The sequence below is a fragment of the Strigops habroptila genome, chromosome 11, assembly GCF_004027225.2.
Source record: "Strigops habroptila isolate Jane chromosome 11, bStrHab1.2.pri, whole genome shotgun sequence".
Lineage (NCBI taxonomy): Eukaryota > Metazoa > Chordata > Aves > Psittaciformes > Psittacidae > Strigops > Strigops habroptila.
In genome coordinates this window covers 15,254,246-15,278,247 of record NC_046360.1, presented here as the reverse complement: position 1 = coordinate 15,278,247, position 24,002 = coordinate 15,254,246, and the positions used below count along the sequence as shown (strand labels likewise).

At 62.2% G+C, this 24,002-nt stretch overlaps 1 protein-coding gene across 4 annotated transcripts; it reads right to left on the bottom strand.

Annotated features, from left to right (window-relative positions):
• Window positions 1–36: 36 nt before the first annotated feature.
• SMTN (smoothelin) lies at window positions 37–22,662 on the bottom strand. Of its 4 annotated transcripts, none has more exons than XM_030501881.1 (22): window positions 22,441–22,662; window positions 17,392–17,552; window positions 17,058–17,151; window positions 16,878–16,956; window positions 16,447–16,784; window positions 14,634–14,736; window positions 14,155–14,405; window positions 13,972–14,035; window positions 12,610–12,708; window positions 11,719–12,072; window positions 10,627–10,721; window positions 8,452–8,568; window positions 7,237–7,395; window positions 7,070–7,145; window positions 6,628–6,792; window positions 6,013–6,075; window positions 5,815–5,878; window positions 5,317–5,487; window positions 5,118–5,241; window positions 4,894–5,045; window positions 3,446–3,618; window positions 37–951 (listed from the first exon to the last, which is right to left on the bottom strand). In XM_030501881.1, the coding sequence occupies exons 1-21, from the start codon at window positions 22,489–22,491 to the stop codon at window positions 3,474–3,476; spliced, it is 2,925 nt and encodes a 974-aa protein (XP_030357741.1). In that variant the 5' UTR covers window positions 22,492–22,662; the 3' UTR covers window positions 37–951; window positions 3,446–3,473. The 4 variants fall into 4 exon arrangements, with proteins under 4 accessions (XP_030357741.1, XP_030357742.1, XP_030357743.1 ...); XM_030501882.1 differs by having other exon boundaries at window positions 3,548–3,618; XM_030501883.1 differs by lacking the exon at window positions 8,452–8,568.
• Window positions 22,663–24,002: the final 1,340 nt, after the last annotated feature.

Here is a 24,002-nt window from a genome sequence, read left to right as displayed (position 1 = left end):
AGCAGTGTGGCCAGGAACAAGGACCCAAGGCAGAGGTGTCATCCTATAGAATAAACCTTTATTGTCTGGCTGGTTTTGGAACACGTGTCAACACAGGTGTAGAGACAGTGATGGAAGGGCAAGCAGTGCTGAGCACGTGGTGCCCTGAGCTGGGGAGGAAAGCAGGGGCTGCTGTTCTGGCTTGCTCCTTGAGCCCCTTGCTCCCCTGGGACCCTTCACCCCCCCTGCCCACTCCCCAGCACATGGGTACTGCAGCCCCCCAGTATAGAAGCATCCCAGGGTGCACGTGCGTAGTGGGAAGCAGGGTTTCAGCACAGGGCTGTGGAGCTGCCCACAGGAAGGTGGCACCAAGCAGGGCCTATGGTGGGCAGAGGGGCTTCCTCAAAGGGGGCCAGGGAGAACCACTCGCAGCTATGCTGCCTGCAGGATATGCCGAGGCCGGGCCACGCAGCTGCTGACCACTGCCAGCCCCAGGCCTGAGGGCACAAGGAGTGCCTGGGCCTCCCTGGGGGCGCAGGGGTACTGCCCACAGGACAAACAACTCCTGGAGAACAAATAACTTAACACACTGGAGTGTGGGAGGCAAGCCAAGCTGCGGAGCATCCCGTCAGTGCCTGCCTTGCCCTACCCATGGGGTCAGCCTGCAGCTGGACAGGGCAGAGGGGCTCTGGCAAGGCAGAGGCATGGGGGTGCCCTGTGGCAGAGCCCCCCCCATCCCCAGCACTGGTCCCTTGGCCCCCCCCGGGCCCTCTTGGGGCAGGCAGCTCCCTGAGGGCAGGGGGTGGCAGGCAGGGCAAGCTCTAGCACTCTTTCTGCCGCATGCGCAACTCGTGGCGACGCAGGTGGTTGTAGAGGGACTGCACGTAGGTGAAGACACACTTGGCATCTGGCTTCTTCCCCATGATCATCATGTCTTCCACGTCCACCAGGGGCACGCAGTCCACCAGCGTCCTGTGGAAATGCAGCACTCAGCATGGCTCTGGATGGGCTGCCCCACAGTGGGGGCTAGGGTGGGTGACCCACACCCCAGGGGCTGCTGGTGCTGGGCACTGCTGCCCTCAGTCCCACTCAGCTCCTGTCCACCCCTCAGTCCTGCTGGTCCTGGCACTGCAAAGAGCATATGCTGTCTGCAAGAGGGACTGTGTGTGCTTGCCTGCACCCCTTGCGCTCCTAGTGCTCTCTACCCTGGCTCTTGCTGACAGTCACCCCCTGCTCAGGCTGTGCCCACCCTCTTTCTCCTCCAGCTGATGCTGGTGCACTGTAAGAAGAGACCTTGTCTGTGTGCTGTGCCCCCACCCCAAATCCCAACAGTTGGTCCACGGAAAGCAGGAGGGCACTTGCTCACATGCTGCCTATCACTCCTGCTCCAAGCCCTGGCCCAGCCCTCCCCCCTCCTGGACTGGAGCCTGAGGGGCTGCCTGCCCCAGGCACAGCACCACTAGTAGAATGGGTACTGCCCAGCTTCAACCAACTCAGTGCTGGTCTGTGTCTACCACTTCCCAGGCCAGGCTCCTGTGCAGTGCTGGGGCCTGTGCAGAGCATCTATAGCTGCCCCTCCATCCCCAGAGCCTCCAGGCTCTGCTGCAGTCCCATCGGTGGGATGATAACCCTGCCCTCACTCTTCCCAGACCACCACCCCCCCAGCTCCATGGGCTGCCAGCACAGCTGGGGTAGTCATGGTGACAGGCAGGCAGGGCATGGAGGGGAACTGGCCACCTCTGTCTTCCCCTTTCTGCTGGGTGGGCGAAACAGCAACCCTGTCACTGCTGCCACCCCCCTGGCCCTGCACCCTGGCCAGGTAGCTGGGCAGGTGCCAGCTGTCCCAGGTACCACATTGCTGGAGCACCCCAGGGTGCTGCCACTGCCAGTAGCTGATGTAGCCAGGAGTGCCCACAGCAGAGGCTATGCTGGTGGCTGCTTGGTGCAAAGGGGGAACACCCACTGCTGCTACGGCCAGCTCAGCTGGTCTGGCCTTGGGGCTACTCTGCAGTGGGGGCACTGGGCTCTAAACACAAGGAGGGTCAGAACCCCAAGCTGCCACCCACTACCACCACCCACCTCCAGCCACCCAGCCCCCTCCCTAGGCTACTGTACCCCTGGTACATTCCTCAGTCCCAATGCAATCCAGCCAGCACAGCTGAGGAGGGAGCCCCAGATGGTGCCAACACCCTGGGGAGCACCACGACCAAGGAGAGGCCCCAGCCCAGGGCTCTCCTGGGACCCTGCTGCTGTGCCCCACTGTCCCAGCTTTCCCACAGGACCTCTGCTGTGCTGGAGTCAATGGGCTCCAAGCCGATGGCTTGGCCACCACTGGTCCCATCTCATGATGTGGTGAGGACCACATCAGGGGAGAAGGTAGGGGGTGGCATGCTCAGGGCCTTAGGAAAGCCCCCACCTAAGCTGCAGCAGTCCCCCCCCCACTACCTCCAGCCCTGGCTCAGGGGTGATGGCAAAGCAACGGCAGTGCAAGGAGCACAGCTCTGCCCTTATAAAGCCATTGTTTGGGAGGTGGTGCGCCGGTGCTGTGCAGAGCCCAAGGGAGCAACGGCTCCAGCACCAGCTGGGATGCCCCTGAAGACAGGCACAAACACTGCAAGATGAGGCAGGACCCAAGTCTTGAGTCACACTTTCCAGGCTTCCCACTCTTGCCCATATATGAGCAGGCAGCACCATGCAGGCCAGGCACCATGGCCCACGCCTGGCCCTGCACCCATGGGGCAGCCCCTGCGCATCCCGGCCAGGGGGAAGGAAGCAGCATGTGCTAGCAGTGACACTAGGGCACCTCGGGGGGGTCACCCACACCAGGCACCACTGCTGCATGTCATCCCCAGCAGCTAATGCCCTGGGTCAGGCTTGGCCAATGGGGAGGGAAAAGCCATGGTTCGAGTCAGGGGCAGTTTAGACTGGTAGTAGGAACAATTTCTTCTCTGAGAGGGTGCTCAGGCATTGGAACAGGCTGCCCAGGGCAGTGGTGGAGTCACCATCCCTGGAAGTGTTCACAAACCATGTAGATGAGGCCCTTAGTGACATTATTTAGTGGCAGGGTATTTAGTGGGGTAAAGGTTGGACTTGATGATCTTAAAGGTCTTTTCCAACCTGGTTGATTCTATGATTCTACGGCAGCTCTGTTCCCACTAGCGCCCTCCCCATGGCTGGAGAGCCAACAGCCCCCCAGGGTGACATGTCTGTCATGTTCTGTCCCATGTGTGTTCCCATCACCCCTTCCCTCCCCAAATCCCATGGGTGCTATACTGTAGGGCTAGAGGCCAGCCAGCCACCTCCACCCCTCTCTCCTGGCCAGAGTTTAGCTCTGCTGGCTAAAACTGCCAGGACTTGCCCCTTGCCCACAGGCAGCCCCCGGCCTCTTCCCCAGCCATGGTGGCCACTCCCTGGGCCAAGCCATGGCAGTGGGCGCAGGCAGGTATGTGGAGGAGAAGGTTCTCACCATCACTCCCAGGGGGGGTGGAAATGGGCTACGACTTTTTGGTTTTTACCAGCCCCTTCTGGACCAGGCAGCGATAGAATTCCTGAATGTATGTGTACACACACTTCCAATCCGGCTCGCGCATCCGGACCATGTCCTCCACGTCCAGCAACTGTGGACAGTCCGCGTGCTTCCTGGGGGCAGGGAGAGAGAGGGGCAAGCCAGTGACCGCAGCCCAGTCGGGGAGGGGAGGAAGAGAGAAAACAAGAGACACAGATCAATGCAGTTCCCATCCCTCCCCCGGGCAGATGCTGCTCTGCTCTCACATGCTCTGGGGGTGCACAATGCAGAGGCAGGAGGGCTCCAGGCACCGCTGCGCCAAGGCCATTCAGTGAGATTTGGGGGGGGCACAAGCAAGGGATGGGGAAGGCAGTGAGTGGCGTGGAGAGGCGTGAGGTCCAGAGGGAAAGACAGATGGAGAAGAAGGAGGAGTGAGGTGTTCTGGTGCGCCAGGTGCTCGGGGAGCGGGTTCCAGAGCAGAGTGGCACTCTATATAGCCTCTATATAGCCATCCGCTGGGAGGATGCGGGGGCAAGGCCAGCCCTCCTGTCCAGCTCCGCTTGGAACCGCGCAGCACAGCCCTGGTGCAGGAAGCTCGGGAGAAGATGCTCACAAGAGCTGGAGGAGGAGGAAGGACGAGAGGCCACCTGGCTTCCAGGCTGGAGAGGTCGATGGCTCTCTCAAGTCCACGCACCGGTTCCCCAATTAAGACAAAAAGTCTATTACCAGGAGCACCAAGAGCCAGGCACGTGGCCCTCTTCTCGCTCCACCGAATGGCATCATGGCACCCAGGGAGCTCACACGAGGTCCCAGCTCACGCTGCCACGCCGGGCACTGGCCAGGATGGGACCCCCACCTGCCTGGCCCTGCCCCTGGGCAGGGTGCTGGAGTGGAGGAGTGGGTGGGAGAGAGACAGAAGGAAGGAGAGAGGGGCTGACTGCCAGCCCTTCAGCTGGATGAGCTCCCATCTCTCAGCACCCAGGAAAACCAGAAGCAAAAGGGGAAGGGAAGAGACTGGAGAAGCTGCAATGGTGTTCTGAGCCCCTATGACCGTGAAAGGAGGCACCTGGTATGGACAAACCTTCCTCCCCACTCCCCAGAGGCTGCAGTCCCACACCCAGCACCTTGGGATGGGATGTACTGCCTGTGGCTGGGCGTGCTGGGGGGCTGCTGCCCTGCTTTTGGGTGCTCTTCTTCCCCACACCCACCCTCACCATGTCGGACTGGGCTGCACTGACACTGCTTTCCCCCGGCGTCCAAACCTTGTTGCAGAACAAGGGGGAGCAATGCTGATGGGCACCCACCTCCAGCATCATCACGCCTGCCCCTGTGCCCCCTCGCCCTGGGCAGCGAGCAGGAGAGCTGCCTGAACCACCCCAAGCCCCCATGGTGGCACAAGAGCTACATACTCTGCAGAGGAGAAGGCCACCTCAAAGTTGTGGCGACGGTTCTGGGGTGTCAGCTGGCTGTAGTCAAATGCCTCAGGGAAGAAGTTGTGCACCAAGGCACAGAAGGCCATGCCATCACTCCAGCTGGATGAGAAGTTCTGGATGTCCACATGCTGCGGGAGCAGGAGAGTTACTGAGCGGCAGAATGACTATCCCTGGAGATGGGGAGAGGAGGTGGTACTCACCTCATAGCCCCGGGTCTTGGCTCTGCACCAGTCCAGCAACATCTGCTTGATGCTGTTGGCATTGGGTACGCCGAAGCTGGAGGAGCGCTGCACGGCAGTGCGTGCCGCTACAGGGTTTGGTGAGCTGTGGCAGAAGATGTGGAGTGTTACCCACACAGTGCCCACCATCCTGGCCAGCCTGCCCCCTGCTCAGCCTCACCTCCCACCCTCCTTCTGCAGCTTCTCCATCATGGCCTTGCGAGCCTGTGAGGCCAATGTCTTGGGCAGGCTCTGAGCTTTCATCAGCTCCTTCTTCTTCTCAGCCTGGCGCCGCTCCAGCGCAGCCAGGCTGCTCTGCCTGGAGGCACTCTCATCCTCACGGTCGAAGATGCTGGGAAAGAGACAGACACAAAGCTAAGGGGGCCACAGGCAGCCTGGGAAAGGGCACATGGTGGCTTCAGCCCATTGCCAGCCCTGGTGCTGTGGAGACCTCCACATCCCTGGGAAAGAAGAGGGGTGGCTTAAGGTCCCCAGCTGGCAGACATGTCTCCACGTACATGGAGGGACCCATGGGGACCACTGGAGGCAGCAAGTATGCCCCAAGGACCAGGAAGCTTTGGAGGCACCCCAGCACAGGGGCACCGCAAGCTTGGCAGATAGGGTTTGTGCAAGCAGACTGCTGACAGGGCCCACTTGGGGCTGAGGCACCACCACTCACCTGCCAGTCTTCTTGGAAGAGGAGCTGTAGGATGACTTGGTTTGAACGAATGTGCTGTTGCCATCTGCAGAAAAGAGAGAGGCCTTGAGCAAGAGCTGAGAGATGCTCTGCCTGCGCCACAGGTAGGGATGGCTTGGCAGCAGCAATGCCCCTGGTTACACCAGGATGCTACAGGGAAAGGGCAGCAAAAGTTCTTACTGTCTGATCTCTTCACAAAACTCGACTCCATGGTTGTGGTACGGGAGGTCTTGGTACCATCACCTGCAAGGGAGCAATGCAATGGTGAATCAGCTGCAGCTGGGGGCAGTGGCACCCACAGACACCCACTGCTGCCAAGCACCGTGACATCCATGTAGTGCAACAGGGAGAAGTCCCAGGGGGCAGAGCCATGGGCAGGGCAGGTAGAGGGGGCACTGGTGGCATATGCCCCCCAGGCAAAGCCCTGCAGCAACTGTTGGCTTGAGCCACCCAGGGACTAGGAGAGCACAGGTGTAGGGTCCAGAAAACAGGCCTGAGATGCAGACAAGGCCCCTACCACGCTGACGGGCCGGAGGATTGGCTGGGAAGTCACCAGAGCAGATTCGTTAAAGATCCCCAGGCAGCCAGAGCAAGCCAGAGGAGATGCAGCAAAACTCAGCCCTGACCCATAGTCCTGTTCCCAGGGCAGTCAAGACAGATCCAGGACAAGCAGTGGGAGTGGCACAAAGGAGCTGTGATGGCAGAGCACTGGAGACTCTGCACAGCTCCCCGAGGGGCTGGCACACGGCACTGGCTGTACTGAGTAAGTGATCCCCACACTCCCCCAGCTCGTACTAGACTGGACGAGCCGCTCGGTCTTGGTGACGGTGCTGCGTGCCGAGCCATCGGCTGACTGGGTGCTCTGTGTGGTGGTGGTCTCTGTGGTGTGCCCAGCCCTCCCTGCCGTAGCCTGGCTCCTAGTCTCCTGCAGCCGCTGGTCCCGCTCCTTCTCTCGCTGGTCTGCAAATGCAGGTGGGAGATGGCATCAGCCGCGAGAGGCAGGAGCGCTGCGCGCTGTCCCACCACACAAGGGGTCCTGCTGGCCGTTACCGGTCCAGAACTGGCTTATGGGAAGGACAATGTCCTCAGCCTGGCTCAGCCAGGGGTGCAGCAGAAGACCAAGCACTCCCTCCTGCTTCACCAGAGCCAGACAGCCCTGCATCAGTGCCCCGCCAGCTCCACTGGCAATGCCACCACCAGAGCCCCAACCCCTGTGGGAGTCACCATCCCCATGTACCTCGCTTGCGCTGGCGCAGCTCCCGCATGGCATTTCGGATCAGTCGCCGCTCCTCGAAGTCTGTTGTCTGATCCAGCTGCAGAGGAGGTGGAAGTCAGCATCACCTCCCTGCCACCAGCTCAGGGTCTCCGCACCTTCCCCCAGGAGCCCAGCAGTGGCAGAGGTACCATCTTATCCAGAACATCCTCATCCTCAATCCTGTTCAGTTCCTCGACGTTCAGCTTGCTCCTTCTCTCCAGCTCCCTCACTTGGACCTTCTCCATGCCGTTGGGCAGCTCCGACTCCAGCCTTGGTGCCTGGGGCTGCTCCACCATCTCTGGTTCCATCTGCAAGGATAGCACTGTGCAACTGAGCCCCGGCAAGCTCGGCCACCCCCACTCCCTGCTGCTCAGGGTCCAAGCCCCCCACCACCCTGACACTTGCCCAGTGCCATGGGCAGTGGGGACACTGGAGAAGACATGCCACATGCGGCATAAGAGCTCACAGCTGGTGGGAGCCACAGCTGCCTGCAGTGACCAAGGCAGGCAGGGGAGCACAACATCCCCCCCTGCAGCACCCCCTAGTCCATGAGGGCCCAGTCTGGCTGCCAAGATGTCCCCAAATATTCACCATGCCCCATCACCACAGGCTGCCAGGGCCCTCCAGCAGACAAGGGCTGCCTGGGTGCTCCAGGCTGGGCTGTGCCTGGTGCCCAGTGCAGGCAAGGTGCTGGCAAGGCCAGTGTGGGTCATTAGCAGCACAAAGGATTTCCAGGGAATTAAAGGACTTAGCGGGCAGAAAAGCTTGTGCAGAAGATCAAGAGCCTCCCCCGCATTCCTGCCCAGAATCTAGGCCAGCCCGGCCCCCACCAGAGCAAAGCCAGGACGCCAAGTCCCTTTCAGCACGACCCCCCAGCAATGTGTGGCAGGCAGCAGGCCAGGCCCGGAATAGGGCATGGAGGCAGCAGAGAGGAGATGCCAGCATGGGGGCTGAAGAAGCCCCAACACTCACCTGGCCCCATCCTGCATCCCACTGCCCCAGCCTGGCACCCAGCCCATGGCAAAGCCACTGGTGGGAAGTGACACTGGCCACACGCACCCATACCACCACCTGTGCCTCACCACTGCCGTGTGGGACGGAGGAGGACAGCTGCCTGCAGCCTGGCTGGAATGCTGACAATGTGGAGCAGGCAGATGCCATTTGTCCCCCACAGCAGTGAGCCCAAATGGTGGCAGATCTCGGTGACACTGCACTGCCCGTGCACCACAGCCATGGTCCCACCTCGTGCCAGGAGTTCTGCTTTGGCTCCAGGCACCCCCAGCGCTGCCAGAAGCCCTGTGGGCTGGTGCCACTCCCCACCCCACCGCTAGGCACTGCCATGGGGCAGGGCTGCCCGCACTCACACCGCTGTTGCTCCGGGAGAGATGCAGGGCCGATTGCTGGCGTGTGCTGGAGAAAGTGGGTGGATGGGCCACGGGGCTGCTGCACTCCTCGGTGCCCTCAAAGTGGGCGCAAGGGTCCTGTGCTTCCAGAAAGAGCATGCTGAGGTCCTCCCCAGGGGAATCCTGCGGCCCCAGCCGCAGCACCAGCAGGTCGAGGCGACGGCCCAGGCGCGCCAGCTCTGCCCGCAGCTCACAGTGCTCTTCCTCCAGTGCCCGCAGCGCCAGCACCAGTGGCTGCACCCGCTGCAGCGCCTGCTCCAGCTGCCCCTCCACCACCCCCCGGAAGGCTCCCAGCTCCTGCCGCAGCTCGGCCAGCTCAGCCGCTCCGGCCTGCGCCAGCCCCTCCAGGCTGACCCCCAGCATGGCAGTAGTGCTGGTGCTCAGCTGTCCTCTGCCCTTTATAAGGGCGCCGGGGGCTCCCCCCCGGCTGGAGGCCGGCCCGGCACAGCTCCGCGCCTGCTGGGCTATTCTTATCGCAGCACCCAGGGGTCCCGCACAGGGGTGCTGAGGCAGGTGCCAGCACTTGGACATGCTTCCAGCCCCAGGACCAGGTGGTTTGGCAAGAGGGAACTTGACAAGTGCGGCCCACCTGGGGCAGCTGCCAGGGCCCTCGACACCAGCCTGATGGGAGGAGCTGTGGGGCACAACAAGTGGGGCAGAGCCCCAAGCAGGGTCAACCCCAGACCATCGTTCTGCTAGGTGCGCTCCAGGGCCGGGGACCACCCACGCGCTCTTCTGCCTGGGTGCCCTCCTACTCCTGACCAGCACCACCCACAGAATGACAACATCTCCAGTCCCAAGCTGGCACTGGTGTGATGGCCTTGGCTACCAGCTGTGATGTTTGGGGACTTCTGTCCCCCTGTGCTGCCTGATGAACACCTCAGGGGGACCCCACCAGCAAATGAACATGCTGCAGCAGCACTGTCCCCAAATCCCCACAGCCCATCGGTCCCCCTACCGAAGCCCTACCTGGCAGGGCTGCCAACACCGCTGTGGCTGCTGCCTCCTCCTGCCTGCCCACTGGGAGCACACCTGTAGGCCGTGTTTCCTGCTGGGCAGCCAATGGGTCCCAAAGACCCACCCCATCGGGCAGCACCACTAATACCTTAATGAGAGCTGACGGACTGCTCAGGCCAAGCCTGCCCAAGCGCATTAGCACAGGGCAGTCACCCCTCGGCAGGCAGCAGGACCCGCTGGCTTGTACAGGCAGCACTTGAGGGCAGCCCTGCCAGGTTGCAGGCACTGCCTGCTTCATAGGGTGAGCCAGTGGTGCCATGGCCACCAGCAGTGCTGTGCCTGCAGAGGCAGGCAGTTGAGCCGGGTGCTCGCAGGGCCAGGAGTGAAGCAGTGCTGCGCTTGACATCCCAGCTCCTGCCAAGGCTGCGTGCGCAAGTGCCTCGCATTACCCTAGATGGGCAGGAGCAGATAAAAGCACTTGAAGGGCTGTGTGTGCAGAGCTGCCTCCTGTGCGCACGCGGCCCCCCCCCCCCCCAGCACATGGGAGGGAGCCACATCCTGCTCTGCCACAAAATACAGCAGAGGGTTGGTTTGTTTTTTCCAGTCGCACCCAAGAATCCCTCACAGACCAGGGCTGCTGCTCCACTGTTAGCTTGGGATTGCCAAGTGGGAGGAGGGAGAACCCCAGCCTGCAGCTCCAGGGTGGATCAGATACCCGTGGGTAGCCTCCACAGCCAAGGTCCATTCCCAAGAGGGAAAACAGAGGGATGGGTTGTGATGGGTTTTTCCCTGAGCTGCTGCACCCTAAAAGGTGTTTTAAATGGAAGGAGAACCACAAAAGGCCCCAGCCCGCCTCCCCCACACCGTCAAGTGTCTGTACCACACAGTGGCACAGTCCAGCATGCAGGGGGCTCCCACGCCTGCGGCTGGGCATTCACATAGAGACCCTCAGGGTCTCTGTTAAAAACAAATGAAGAAAAAACAACAAAACCTCAACCTACACAAACACCCCACCCCCTCCAAAAAAACCCACCCAAAGAAACAGCCAGAGCCTGAAGACTGTGCTGCCAGCAACAACCCACCTGCCCTGGGCATTGCTTCCCACCCCAGGCCAGGAGCCCCCAGGTCATGCCCAAGTGGGACGCGGCCCCATGGCACCCAGCCCTTCTGGGCACTCACCTTGGTGACATTGCTGCTGATGTTGCAGATGCTGCTGATGCTGCTGGGGATGGTGGTGATGCGGATGGGGGTGGTCCGCAGCCCCAGGGTCACCTCTGCAAGGGGAGCAAGAGGCACACAGGGTTTGCCCCAGCCCAGCAGGCTCAGCTCTGTACCCAAGAAGCGGCTCCAGCCGGACTGCTGGGCTGCCACACATATCCTGCCTCAGCGATGACACTGAGCTCTGCCAAAGGGGAAGGGGTCTGGGCACAGCCAAGGGATGGGGAAGCCAGACCCCCCTCACCACCCCAGCTCATCCTCCTCCCCAAGGAACAGCACTTTCAGCAACATTCCATCTGGAACCAGAGACACCCCAGTGTGAGGGACGGCCCCAGGAGAATCCTGAGCCAGTCACTTCTGTGGGCAGGCAGGGCAGGATCAGGGGCAGGGCATGAACGGTGCAGGACAGTGGGACAGGACAGGCTGCAAGACCAGATGGCTGACCAGTACTGAGATATCATGAGCAGGCTGAGCATCCCTGCCATGGGGCGCGGGCTGCCAGGCACACTTCTGCCACAGCCTCTGCTCTTCTGGCAGTGCCTGTGCTCGGCCACCAGCATCCAAATGCCACTGTTGGTGCTGCTTTTCATCGGTCCCTGGCCAGCCTATCATTACCCACTGCTGCCCACCTGCATGCTGGTTTCTACCTGCTCACTGGTGCCCACCACCCGGTCAGTGCCCATGTGCCCACTTGCATCCATTTATTATCTGTACTGCCCAACTGTGCACATCATCATGTCAGGAGCACTCTCCCATGGTGCTCATGGCCCTGCCAGCACCCACCTGCTTGCTGGTGCTCATTGCCCCCATGGTGCCCGATGGGTGCTCACGTCTCCCAGTCCCATCTCCCTGAGTGATGCCTACTCAGGCCCATCATCCTTACGGTGCCCATTTTCCCATCCCATCTTCCCCATGGGTGCCCTCTGCCCCTGCCGCCCATCTTCCCCAGACAGTCTTCTGATGGATGCCACACGCCTGTGCTACCCATCATTCTCATCCCATCCGTGATGGCTGCCCCTGCCCTCGTCACCCAAGTTCCTGCCCGGTGCCCACCTGCCCGCTGGCTGCCAGGGGTGGCCAGGACACGAGGTGCAAGGGGCTGCACGCGCCCATCCTTGATCTCGATAGTGAAGTAGGTCTTCATGCCGTCGAGGCTGGGACGGGGACCAGCGGCGACCACGGCCGGGTGCTGCTCTGTGTCTCCTCCGCCGCAGCCCCGCGCGTTTTGAGCGGGCCCTGGCGGGGCCGTGCGGGGCCCACGCTGCCATTGGCCGGGCTCGGCCCGTCCCCCCGCTCCCCCCGCCGCTGCCGCCGTGCTGGGGGCCGGCCCCGCGCCCGCCGGGGTGAAGCGCTGGGCGCGCTCCCGCACCGAGGTGGCCCGCGGTGGCGGCGCGGCGGGGTTTGGCTCTGCGGGGACGGGAGCGGGGGGTCACCGGGCCTGCAGCAATGCACGGGTGTCCCTGCCACGCGTGATGCACTTGCCAACACCATGCATGCAGCTCCCCGAGGTACCCTCCAGGAAGCATGCAGCGCCCCAGGGTACCCTGTTGGAAGCATGCATACCCCTTGCCCTGGGGTGCTCCAGCACACATGATGCCACTTCCCCCTCCGGCGCCCTGCCATGCATGAAGCACACAGCCCATGCTGCCCTCCAGAGACCCCACCACACATTCAACCCCTCTGGATGCTGCCCCCTGGGGTGGCTGCAGCCCTTTGAAGCTTCTGTGTCATCCTGTCCCTGTTCCCCCCACTTCTGCTGGGGCCTGGCTGCTTGTGCACATGGGTGGGGAGGAACGAATGCTGGGCAGGGAGCAGGAAAGCAGGGGCACAGCCAGCGGCATCCTGCAGCATCCTGACACCATGAACCTCTATGCCTGCCCAGGCTCCACGAGGGACCTCCCGCCACTGTGAAGCAAAACAGAGGCAGCTGCTGTAGGAGCTTACCTGTGTGGCCAGGCCGGCGCAGGGAGGAGGAGGCTTGCTCCCACCGGTGAGTGTTCAGGCGAGCCGGGGTCCCTGCCACATCCTGGGTGGGCACTGCCACTTTGGAAGGGACAAGCCAGACATGCAAGGTTCAGGACAAGGGGAGCAGAGGGTGAGCACAGCACAGGGTCCTCTTGCCATCCCTGCCCACCTCTCTGCCAAGCGCAGCACCCTGTGGATCCCTCCCTGTCACCCCACACTCCCTGGAGCATAGTCCCAAACTCTGGCAGCACTCAGGCTTCTCTGCACCCCAGGAGTGGAGCAGGGCAAACCAGTGATTGGGGTACCTGCACCCTTACAAGGCAGGAGCGGTACCCGGAGTCGTTGCCGAAACATTGGGATCACCCCTGCAACCACCAGGCACTGGCACAGCATAGCCAGCCTGGCAATCACTTCTGGAGAGTAGGAGTAGGGAGGCCAGTGCCCCAGTCCCCCACCCAGGGAGCCCCCAGCGTGCAGGCAGGCACTGAACAAGCAGCACTCTGGCCTGGGACCAGAGTCACTGATGTCCAAGTCCTGGGTGAGCAAAGGCTCAGCCTTTCCCCAGCACCCAGGTTTGGCAAGGGGTGTGTGTGTCAGGTCTTGCATGCTACCTTCCACCCCAGGGCTGTGCCACACTGCAGCCCACCCCGCCCAGTGTTGCCCCAGGGTTTTGCCTTCCCAGGAGCCAGCAGCCCCTTGGGACTTCTTGGAGGGAGAGGACCTATGCCTGCAAGGGTGACTCTGAGCAGGATCCCTGACCCTGGGGGCAGAGACCTGCTTTCTGGATTTTTTTTCCTGTTTCCTCCTGGCACAGCTGTGGGGACGATTTTCCCAGCAGTAGAAAGAGGGCAGCTGCTGGCCACCATGACCTGTCAAGGCTGTGGGGAGGACCCAGATGGTGCTGGGTGCTGGCTGGACCAGCAAGTGCAGCCCCAGGGAGGGTCATGGCCAGCCGGGACACGGCTCCTGGCCTTATTGGGTCAAAGAATGTAAAAGGCCGGAGTTTGCTGCTGGCACGGATTCCCTTTCATGGCGCTGCTGCCGCCTGGCCTGGAGCTGGGGGATGGGTAAATAGCCTGCCCAGCACCACACTGGGGCAGGCACCGCCACCACATGCTGGGGGACAAATGACCCCTGGCTGGAGATGGCTCTTTGCTGGGCCACATCCTGCCCTCACATTCCTGCCCTAGACTGCGTGGACTTAAGTCACGTCCCCAGGGCTGACGCCTTTCCTGGCACCACCGGGATACATGTGCTGCAGGGCAGGGGGGCACAGCACTGCCCAGCTGGGGGACTGGGGAGCAGAGCCCCAGCTTTCCCTCCCCATGGGACTGCACTTACCCGACGACTGCTCCTTGTGCCTCCCAGCCGGCCCTGGCACATGACCATGCACTGCAGCACCAAGCTGCAGCGAGAGAAACAGGCAGACCAGTCAGCACACACCATCAAGCCTTCACACACAGGACCGTGGGCCCCTGCCAGAGAGGGCAGTGGTTGCCCCAGCCTGTGCTGCCATGTCTGTACCTGGCTGCCAGCACTGGGCTGGCTGGCAGGGGGCTGCTCCACCTGGTGGCTTTGCCCCTCACTGGGCTCTTGGGTGGTGGCAGGGCTGCCCAGGCTCCCATCCTTCCAGGCTGCTTGGTGCCCATTGGGCTGGGCAGTGCCTGGGGAGCACAGCTGACCCCGCTCCAGGTCCTTGCCAGCATCTTCGAGCTGTGGACGAGGCTCTGAAGCCAGCTGCAGCTCCAGGAGCACGAGGGTCCCCGAAACCGCAGCTGTGGGAGACAGAAGAGGCTGTGCATGGGGGGAAGCCTGCCACTGCCTGCACACCATCCCTGCTCCTTCAGCCACACCAGGGACCTGGCTTCCCTGCCTGCACCTTTGGGAGATGCTGTGCCGCCCTCTCCATCCTCCCACCCCTGCCCATGGCTCATCTTGGCGTTGCTCTGGCCCTGGACATGCACCCAGATGGGCTTTTGCCACCAGCATTCATGGGGACTCACCCTGGGTGCTGGGTTTCTGGGAGTCTCCTGCCTGCCAGCTGTGTAGCTCCTGCATCCCAGCTGGGACGCAGTCCTGCTCCACTGCATCATCTTGCTCACGGGCCTGGGGAGAGCAGAGGGTGAGAGCGGGGCCAGCCCCACTCCAGTCTCTGACCAGATCACCCTGTCCTATCCCTGCCACAGGCTGTGGCCTCTTCCTACACTGTGCAGGCAGGCACCTGGGTACTGCCAGGGATGGACAAGCACCTCCTGCACAGGGGTCACTGCAGGAGGTTGGCAGGAGGGCAAGTGTCCCCACACCCTTCTTCCTCCACCAGGTAGGGAGGGGTACACTGTGTCTTTCAAAGGGGGGCCCCAAACCCTGTGCACCCTGGGGCTCCTGGCACTCCTCCGTGTGGGGCTGATGAGCACCAGGGCATGAAGCAAGGAGCTGGCTCTTGCATCCCTCTGTGGCCTCTGCCACACCAGCCTTGTCCAGCATGGATGCCAGGAGGTGGGAAGGAAGGACAGCCCCTTCCCAGCACGCCCTGTCCCTTCCTGACCCCAGCCCAGGCACCTCAGGGCTCTGTGCGGCAGGGAGCGCCTAGTTTTACATCACCCTGTCCCTGCCTGCGCCACTGTCAGTGCTGGCAAACGATAGGATGCTCTTGGTGCAGGACCATGAGCAGGTGACAAGGGTGTCCCTGACACATGCCTGAGCAGAGCCAGCGTGTCCTTGATATCACCAGCCAGGGCATAGGGTGTCAGTCCTGGCTGTGCCAGAGCTTCTGGGAGCCTTGTGGGCTTCAGGGAGTGGGAGGGGGAGAGGGACCCATACCCCAAAGGGGCACAGGGAAACCAGGACCACAATGCAGGTGCCGCTGCGGGAAAACAGCCTCGGGTTTGGAGTAACCAGCCAGACAGTGGGACAACCCTGCTGGCTGCTTGGGAGGTGTCCCAGCACAGCCAGAGCTGGGGACAGCATGCCAGCATATCTGGATGGGGAAGGCAGACAGTGCTGAAAGGTGGCATAGGGCCACATCCCCCCTGCAGCCTCATCCCATGGCAGACAGAGCAGGAAGCTGGGCTCAGTGGAGGCAGATGCAGGGACCCATGCCTTCCCACTTGGCTGTGGTTGCAACCACTGTTTCTCCCTTCACCACTCTCTCCCCTAAAAGGCAGCCCTGCGTTACCCTCTCCCCCAACGGGCAATGCTGCATGATGTCTCTGCAGCCATGAGAGATACAGAATGCAGCCATTCCTGCTGCCATGAGACCCACAGTCCCCTGCAGGGTCACTGCTGCTCTGCAGAAAACCCAGGCTGTGCCCGTTCCTTCCAGCCCTCCCCACCAGTTCAACCCTCCCCCATACAGAGAGCCCCACAATGGCTGGTGAGCACCAGCCTTGCTCCAGTGAGCCACAGCCCAACAAGGGCCAGCAGGAAAAACCTGCATGGGGGGTCTGGGGGATCAAGGTTTCTGCCTGTGCCAGGGAACTGATGCAGGCAGGATGAGCAGTGCACCATGCACAGTGCAGGGCCCCACAGGCCTCTTGCCTGCAGCACCTGTACCCAGGCTGCATCCTCAGGGAGGAGCCGAGGGGCACCCAGGCGGAAGCCCCCATCCCCAGCTCACCACTGCTGGGGACACACTGGCATGGCACAGCCCAGCCATGTCCCCATATCCCCAAGACTCTGCCTGCCCCAGTGTTCCTGGGTGGGTGAACCCAGCATGCCCAGGGGCTTGTGCCCGAGGCAGGCTGACATAGGAGCCCAAGGGAAGGGCAGGCAGGTCTTTAGTGGTCCTGCTTCCCCAGCAGCACCATGCTCACTCACCGCTGAGCTGCTGGGCTCCTGGGCAGCAGGCTGTTCTGCAGCCCCTCCATGGCAACTCTCCTCTGGCCCGGCCAGCGCTGGTGGCTCTGCATCATCCCGCTGGCTGCTCTCCCTGCTCCTGGCTGTGTCCAAGGGCTTGGCACTGGCCTCACCACAGCTTTCCCCGCACCCTGCCAGGGCTGGCAACTCGGTATCACCCCTCTGGCTGCTCTTCTCCCTCCCAGTCAGGGCTGGTGTTTCAGCATCATCCCTCCGACTGCTTTTCACATCCCCAGGCACAGTGCAGGGCTCACTGCCATCCCTCTGGGTGCTCTGCGCATTCCCAGCCAGGGTTGCAGCTGGGTAGCAGCAAAGGCAGTGCTTAGGAAGGAGCTGTCCATGTCATGGGCTCTCCAAGGTAGCAGCTCCAGGACATGGGGATGATGCCTCACCTTCAATCTCCTCAGCCCGTAGCTTGCGGATGGCAGCTCGGATCAGCTTGCGTTCCTCATACTCACCTGCTGCCCGGAGCTGCAGGAGGGAAAGACATGGGAGAGAAGCAGGGTCAGCCGCGACACACACATGGACAGCCCTGGCACACACATGGACAGCCCTGGCGCACGGACACTCACCAGTTTTGTCAGCTCTTCCACATCGGTGATGGCTTCAAGTTGCCGGGACAAGGTGGCCAGGGCCGCCTGCTGCTCCTCCTCCAGGCGCCGGGACCTGTGCGGAGTGACAGTGGCTGACGGGAGCTGCTGTGGGTGTTTGAAGCAAGTCCCCTCACAGGCAGCCAGCAAATTCAGGCAATGCCCCCCCAACATGCCAAGCCACTTGTCACGGGCTGCTGCCACCCTCATGCCCACCCAAATCTGTCCAAGCCACAGCGCGGCTGGACACTGAAGCCACCATCCTCTGGGACAGAGGCAGGGGGTGAGTGGGAGCCTGGTCCCAGTCCAGACTCACCGTGGCCAGTTCTCCTTGTTATCCTGCCGGTGGCTGCCACGCTCTGTGCGGAAGCGCTTGGATGCTAGAGCCTCTTCGTCCCGCTCCAGCTCCTGCCGCTGCAGTTCCCTGATGGCTGAGCGGATGCGGCGCCGCTCAGCCAGATCCAGCGTTGCCTCCAGCTGGGTGTGACAGGTCCAGGCTCAGCACTGGCTTCGGCCGCTCTGGCTCAACCCTGGTGCCACCCACACTGCCCCATCCGTACAATGGGGCCATCTGTCTGCCTGGGCACACGCACATGCTGCTGGCACTGTTTGGCCCCAGGGGAAGGGGGGCAGGATGCTGGGACCAACCACGTCAACGAGGGGCTGCCAGGTGGGCATGTTAGGAGCAAGGCAACAGGGCATGTCGTGTGGATGCTCACTGGTAGTCCACACAGCCTTTAAGGGTGGGCTTCCTGCAGCCCTGCTCCCCATGCCACCAGCACAGGGACAAGCCCTCCCATCCATGCCAGCCCATCCAGCAGTAGGGGGGACACACAACAGAGTCTGTTCCACTACCACCCCTGTGGCCCCCACGAGGTGCTGGCTGGGGAGACTCAGCACTGTACAGAGGAGGGGTTTCCCCGGTCCCCCTGCAGCCGTCTCCCCTACCCTCACCCAGCATTAGGGGATGCCAGGCAGCTCTTGGAGCCAAATCTGTGAGCAGAATCTGTCCCAAATCAAAGTCCAGCCCTTTGTATGTGGGAAGCATAGCCTCAACCTCACCACAACCCTCCCATGAAAATCTTATGAGTGCTCCTTAGCCCACCGAAGACCACTCACCAGGACTTGGCATGGGCACCCACAGCCCCAGCCCTGCCACTGGCCCAAGCGCTTTGAGGGGGGCCATGTTGAAGTGGGGGCAGAAGGCTGGATCCACAGGGAAAGCCCAGCCAGGGCAGGCACAGCCCCACTGTCCTCCCACTGTCCTGCTGCGAGACATCAGGACTGAGCCTGTGCCGAGAACCCAGGAGGCAATTTCCCACGGAGCTTGTTCAAAATAAACTCTGTGAGCCACAGCAGCTGCTGCCGGCATCAAGCCCTGGCATGCTAGAGCAGCCACGGCTGCACCACAGAACAAGAGCATCAGTCCCCTTCCTTTCTGTCCCACAGGCCACTGCGAGGCCACCCATCCAGGCCCTTCAGGTTGTGCTGCAGCAGGAATCAGCACTGGTTGCTCACCCGGACCCAAGGCAGAGGAGCACTGAGGGCCCCAAACTACTGCCCACACAGAGAAACTCCCCTGCACAGAGGCCCCAGCAAAGCCATAGCCCTTCATGCTCCTTGCTTGCGGTCTGGGGACCAGGGGAGGATATTTCCATCCCAGTGACACCAGCAGGTATGGAGCTGCCATGTACCACCACAGTGGCAGCCAAAACTGTGCTCTTCCAGCCCCTACCAGCCTTGAGGCCCAGCCAGGAGCATTATCCCTCCCCAGCTGGGAAGACCCCAGCAGGATGCTTGGCAGTTTGGACTGTCACCTCCAGGGCATCTCCCCTCAGCCAGCCTGGTGCTGAAGATGCAGCTAACCCTGGGAACAGTCACTCGAAGCCAGGGTGCTCCCTCCCACCATGGCAGCCCCTGCCATGCTGGCTCCCAGTGTCATCCCTCCCAGCACACTGCAGCCACTTGTCGAATCCCACAGCAGCCTGAGTATCTGCCTCTGGGCTGCAGCTGGGGCCTGCAGCCCTCCATGCTCTTATCTGGAGCTGGTACCTCTGGTGGCGCAAGGGCAGGGAAGTGGCTGGGAAGAGCAGGAGCCACTGTGCTGCCAGGACAGAGGAATGTCACGGAGGAAACCAGCCCCGCGGTCTACAGGGCCTCTATTTCCCGTCTGCGCCTGCCCTGCCTGGCCTTGGGGATGCTGTTGCAGGCAGAGACATTGTCTGCAGGGACAAAGGCACCAAGATGCCTTTCCCCCTGCAGCTCCCACTGAAGCCAAGAAGCCCAGCTCTGCTGTTCACAAGGTGGCAGCAATGGGCTGGGGGAGTGATGGAGTATAGTCCAGCCCAAACCGAGGGGCTGGAGGTGTTGGCCCTGTGGCAAGCATGGCTCGCTGCAACTATGAAAAAGCCTTGAGGACAGAAAAACTTCACCACACGCCAAGAAGCCAAGCCCCTGGCCATTCCCTAGCTAAGGTACTGCCTGTGTGTGGCTCTGCCCCAGCAGCCGGGTCAGGTGATAGGGGGAAACAGGAGCAGCTGCAGGAGCTAGGAGTGCTGGAAGGGAGGGACGTGATGGAACACAAGTCCCATGCACCCCAGAGCACCTGCGTGCTGTGTGACATCTGCCTGCTAGCTCCAGGGTCTGCCCTGCCTGAGAGGCTCCAGCTGGGGTCTGACCTGCACCTGGGTCCTGGAAGGCTTCTTGCAAGAAAAACAGTGGCAGGACAGGAGAAAGAGCCTTGACTCCAGCCCACGTCAGCAGGGAGCCAGGATGAGGCAAATGAGTGGCTTTTGAGGTTCCGTGGACAACAGCAAGGAGGAACGTGCCGGAAACCACAGATGGAGCCAGGGGTGGGAAAGGGCTGAGGGGCCCTTCCCTGCCAGCACGGGCAGGCCTAGGGATCGGTACATGCCAGGGCCCCACCAGCCCTGCCCAGCCAGCAGCAAATTAATGGTTATGAGCAAACGCCTGCCTCGGCACACACACAAAGTAGCTTTGTGAAAAGGGTGCTGGCAATGCACCCCTGAGCAGCTTTCCTGATGATGCCCAAGCACAGCAGTGTTCAGAGCCCGAGCACAGTAAGCAGCTCCTCAGGTAGTAGCCCTGCATCTACCTGGCTCCCCAGAGCAGCCAAGTACAGAGCACTTGGGAGGCTGGAGCCCAGCCATAGGGAAGCTGCTCAGGGGATAGGACCTCAAGCACCTCCTGCAGCCCCAAGCTTTGCTGTCATCTTTGGAAGGAGCCATGGAGTATAGCTGTCTCCCAGGCAGAGGAAAGCAGGAAGGACAGACAGGCGATGGGTACATGGCAGGCATGCAACACCCCTTGAGGCCATTGAAACCTTTCCCACCGGCCACAAGAAGGTGACCTCATGGCCACAGCTTTTCTCCAGCCTGCCCTGCCTCTGCCTGCAAGGGGATTTGCACCCTGCCTGTCTAATTAATCAGACTGAGATCTGGAAGGGCTGGGAGAGGGAAGCATTCCTCAGCACTGGGCCAGCAGACCACAGCCTGAAGCTCAGCACAGCCCCAAGCACTCAAATAACCCCCTCCTTCCAGACACCCAGCAGAAGGCCACCCTGCAGCAGCACCCACCACATTCCCTGCAGTTCCCTCTCTGGGTTCCTCTAAGCCCTTGGTCACCTTTGTGCTGCATCACAGGTTCATCCCAACTGGCTTCCCCCCCGGACTGGAGTACCAGCAGGCAGGTGGGGAGAGAACCGCATGGATGCCTATAGGAGGGAGATGGGGGTAGAGCTGGGCAGCTCCCAGCAGAGCCAGCACAGCAACAGTCCCAGTACGAGGGCTGCAGGGATCTGCTTGCATCCCCCACCCTCCTTCTTCCAGGACCCCCAGGGATGTCACGCACTGCTGCCAAAGTCTCACTTGCTGGGAGACAGAAGGAGAGGAAGCAATCCAGAGCAGAGGGCTGGGAGAGCAGAGGAGCAGGGAGGAAGCGGTGGGAGAGGCAGTTTTCCCTTATATGGACTAATCCTCCTCCAGCTGATCAGAGCCAAAACCTAACCAGAAAGAAAAATAATTCCATCCCCGCCTCACATCAGCTTGGAGCAGGCTTTCCCCAGCCCAGGCACAGGGAAAGCTGAGTCTGAGCAGGGTGCTCTGGGGATGCAAAGCCCCACCATGTCAAAGACAAAATCTGCCTCCCTGGGCTGGCTGGAAATCAGCCACCACAGACCCGACACCCATCCCATCACCACTCCCGGGGCTCCATCTCAGCCCAGAGACCTCAGCTGGGACATGGGAAGGCCAGAGCACTGGCAGTACAGGGAGAAAGCCCAGACCACCCATCCCTGCTCCTCCAGGACCCCACGTTGGCCCCAATGGAGGGCAGTGAGCTCCTGAGCCCAGGAACAAGGGGCAGGGCTGCGCCTTGTCGCCCAGGGCAGGCTGAGGATGGGATCCGGCAGCCCCCGGTCCGGGGCGCAACACAGCTCCCGCGGCACCCGGACCCTTTCCTGTTCCCGCAGATGTGCCTTCCCGGCTGACTCAGCTTCCTGCTGCCCCAGGATCAGCTCCCGGGACACCCGGCAAAGCCCCGGCCCTGAGCCCGCGGGGCTGGAGGGGGTTGGCGGAGCTGCCCGAGCTGGGCAGCACTTTGTAAGGGATTCCCAGGACAACAGCCTGAGTGGGTAAGAGCCCAGCGCCCAGAGTCCCACCTTCGGGCTCATCCCACCACGAGCCCACCCGGCTCCGGCAGCCGCGGGGCCAGGGCTCGGCTCCCGTCCTTGCTCCCGAAGTAAGGGAAGTGCCTCGGATGTGGCTGCAGCAGCCGCTGCACAGGAGGCGTCGTCCAGCCGTGCGGACACAGGGCATGAGGAGCTGCTCCCGGCACCAAGCCAGGCCCGGGCAGCAGAGGAGCAGAGATCCGGGACAGACGGCACCGGGAGGGCAGGTGAGCAGTCACCAGAGCCGGCAGCAGGAAACGTCTCAGGAGGGAGCCGCCGGCCAAGGCAATGAAGCCAAGGGACAGACGGTACAGCCAGAGAGCGGGTGCGAGCAAAGGGCCGAGCGTGGCCAGAGCTGCAGGGCCGGAGCCTCCGAAGTCTCCGAGGCAGAATGACGGCTTGTGCTGGGAGCTCACCGGTGCCCAGGGCTCCAGCCCAGGCCAGCTCAGCCCCTCCCCAGGTGCTGCTGTCCGGGACCCCCCAGCACTGCCCCGGCTGAGGGGAAGCGGCAACTTCACCACCCGCGGAGGCGCGGACAGGCCCACGCTGCCGCTGAGCCCCGGGAGGCAGCGCGGCCGTCCCTCCCCCGCGGCGGGTCACGGAGCCGGGGTAGCCCGAGCGGCCAGCGGCTGCGGGCAGCGTGCGCCGTGCCCCGGCCCAGCCGCCGCAGGGACTCACCAGCTTCCGCAGCGCTCCCTCGTCCATGCCGAGCAGGCTGTCCTGAGACATCCTGCCGCCGCCGCTGCCACGGACCGGAAGAGACAACAAAGAGTGGCCGGGGCGCCACAGCCCCGCGCTCCGCTCCGGCCCGGCCCGCGCTCCCGGCAGCACCACCCCGCCCCGCCGAACCCGCCCACCCACGCGCCCGCCACCGCAGCCATTGGCTCTTAGTGCTGGGCGGGACTCTCCGGACACGCCACGCCCCGTCTGGCCACGCCTCTCCACGCGCGGCCGCACCCCTGATTAGCTCCGCCCCAATCCGCCCTGGCCTGCTCCTCCCGCCGTAGTGCGTGGCGGTGCAGCCGCCGCCGCAGGGTCCCGGTGTCCGACGCGTTACCGCCGCTGTGCCCCGGAGTCCGGCCTGTCCCTGCCCGTGCTCCCGCTCCTGCCTCAACCGCTGCTCCTGTTCCTGTCCCGCTCCTGCCCCTACTTCTGCCCCTGTTCCTGCTCCTGCCTTTTCCCTTGCCCCTGCTCCTACCCCTGCCTCTGCTTCTGCCTCAGCCCCTGCCCTTGCCCACAGGAGAAGCTGCTGGTTTCGTCTCCCAAGGAACGAGGGATAGGACAAGAGGAAACGGCCTCAAGCTGCACCAGGGGAGGTTTAGACTGAATATTAGGAAAAATTTCTTCCCCAAAAGAGTCGTCAGGCATTGGAAGAGGCTGCCCAGGGCAGTGGTGGAGTCACCGTCCCTGAAGTGTTCAAAAACGTGTAGATGAGGCCCTTAGTGACATGGGTTAGTGGTGGCCTTGGCAGTGCTGGGGGAACAGTTGGACTTGATGATCTTAAAGGTCTTTTCCAATCTGGTTGATTTCATGATTCTATGGTGGCCCCTTCCCAAGCAACTGCTAAAGCCAACCCCTCTAAGCACTGTGCCTCCCAACAGGCCTTTCTCATCCCTCTGCCAGTCTCAGAAGTGACACAATCTTCACTTGCTGGATGATTGCTGTGTGCCACATGTGCCACACAGGGGTCTCCACTGCCTGCAGTTCTGCTCATTACACAGTCCCTTGGTTGAGGTTGTGCTTGGGGAGCTGGCACAGCTGTCAGGCAGCAGCTGGCAGCAGCATTCCTGCCTTCGGGGTGTGTGGGGGTCCCCACTGGCAACCTAGAACTAGTGGTGGCACAACTGGTTTGTTGGTGGCATGGCTGACTGCACTGACGCTGGGCTTCCTGCACAGAGGACCCAGCTGCAGAAACACTGAACTGTGCTGATAAAGCAGCCTTGAATGCACAGCTTTCAGCATGTGCAGTGGTATTTATCCTGCCCCTGCTCCTGCAGGTCTGCACCTCTCCTGGTTTCATTCACTCGGGTAATGACCCAGCCACATCCTCACAGACCCACCACAAAGGGCTGGTGCAGCCTGGAGCCCACAGCCCTGCTCGGCTCCATGCACACCCTCTGGGGCTCCCCAGGGCACTGAGGGGTGCGTGCTTCCAGCCAAGTGCAGCCTCGGAGAAACAGACCCATGGAAGTGGAGCGAGGAGAGATTTACAACCCTCTCAGGGAGCACAGGGTGTCTGG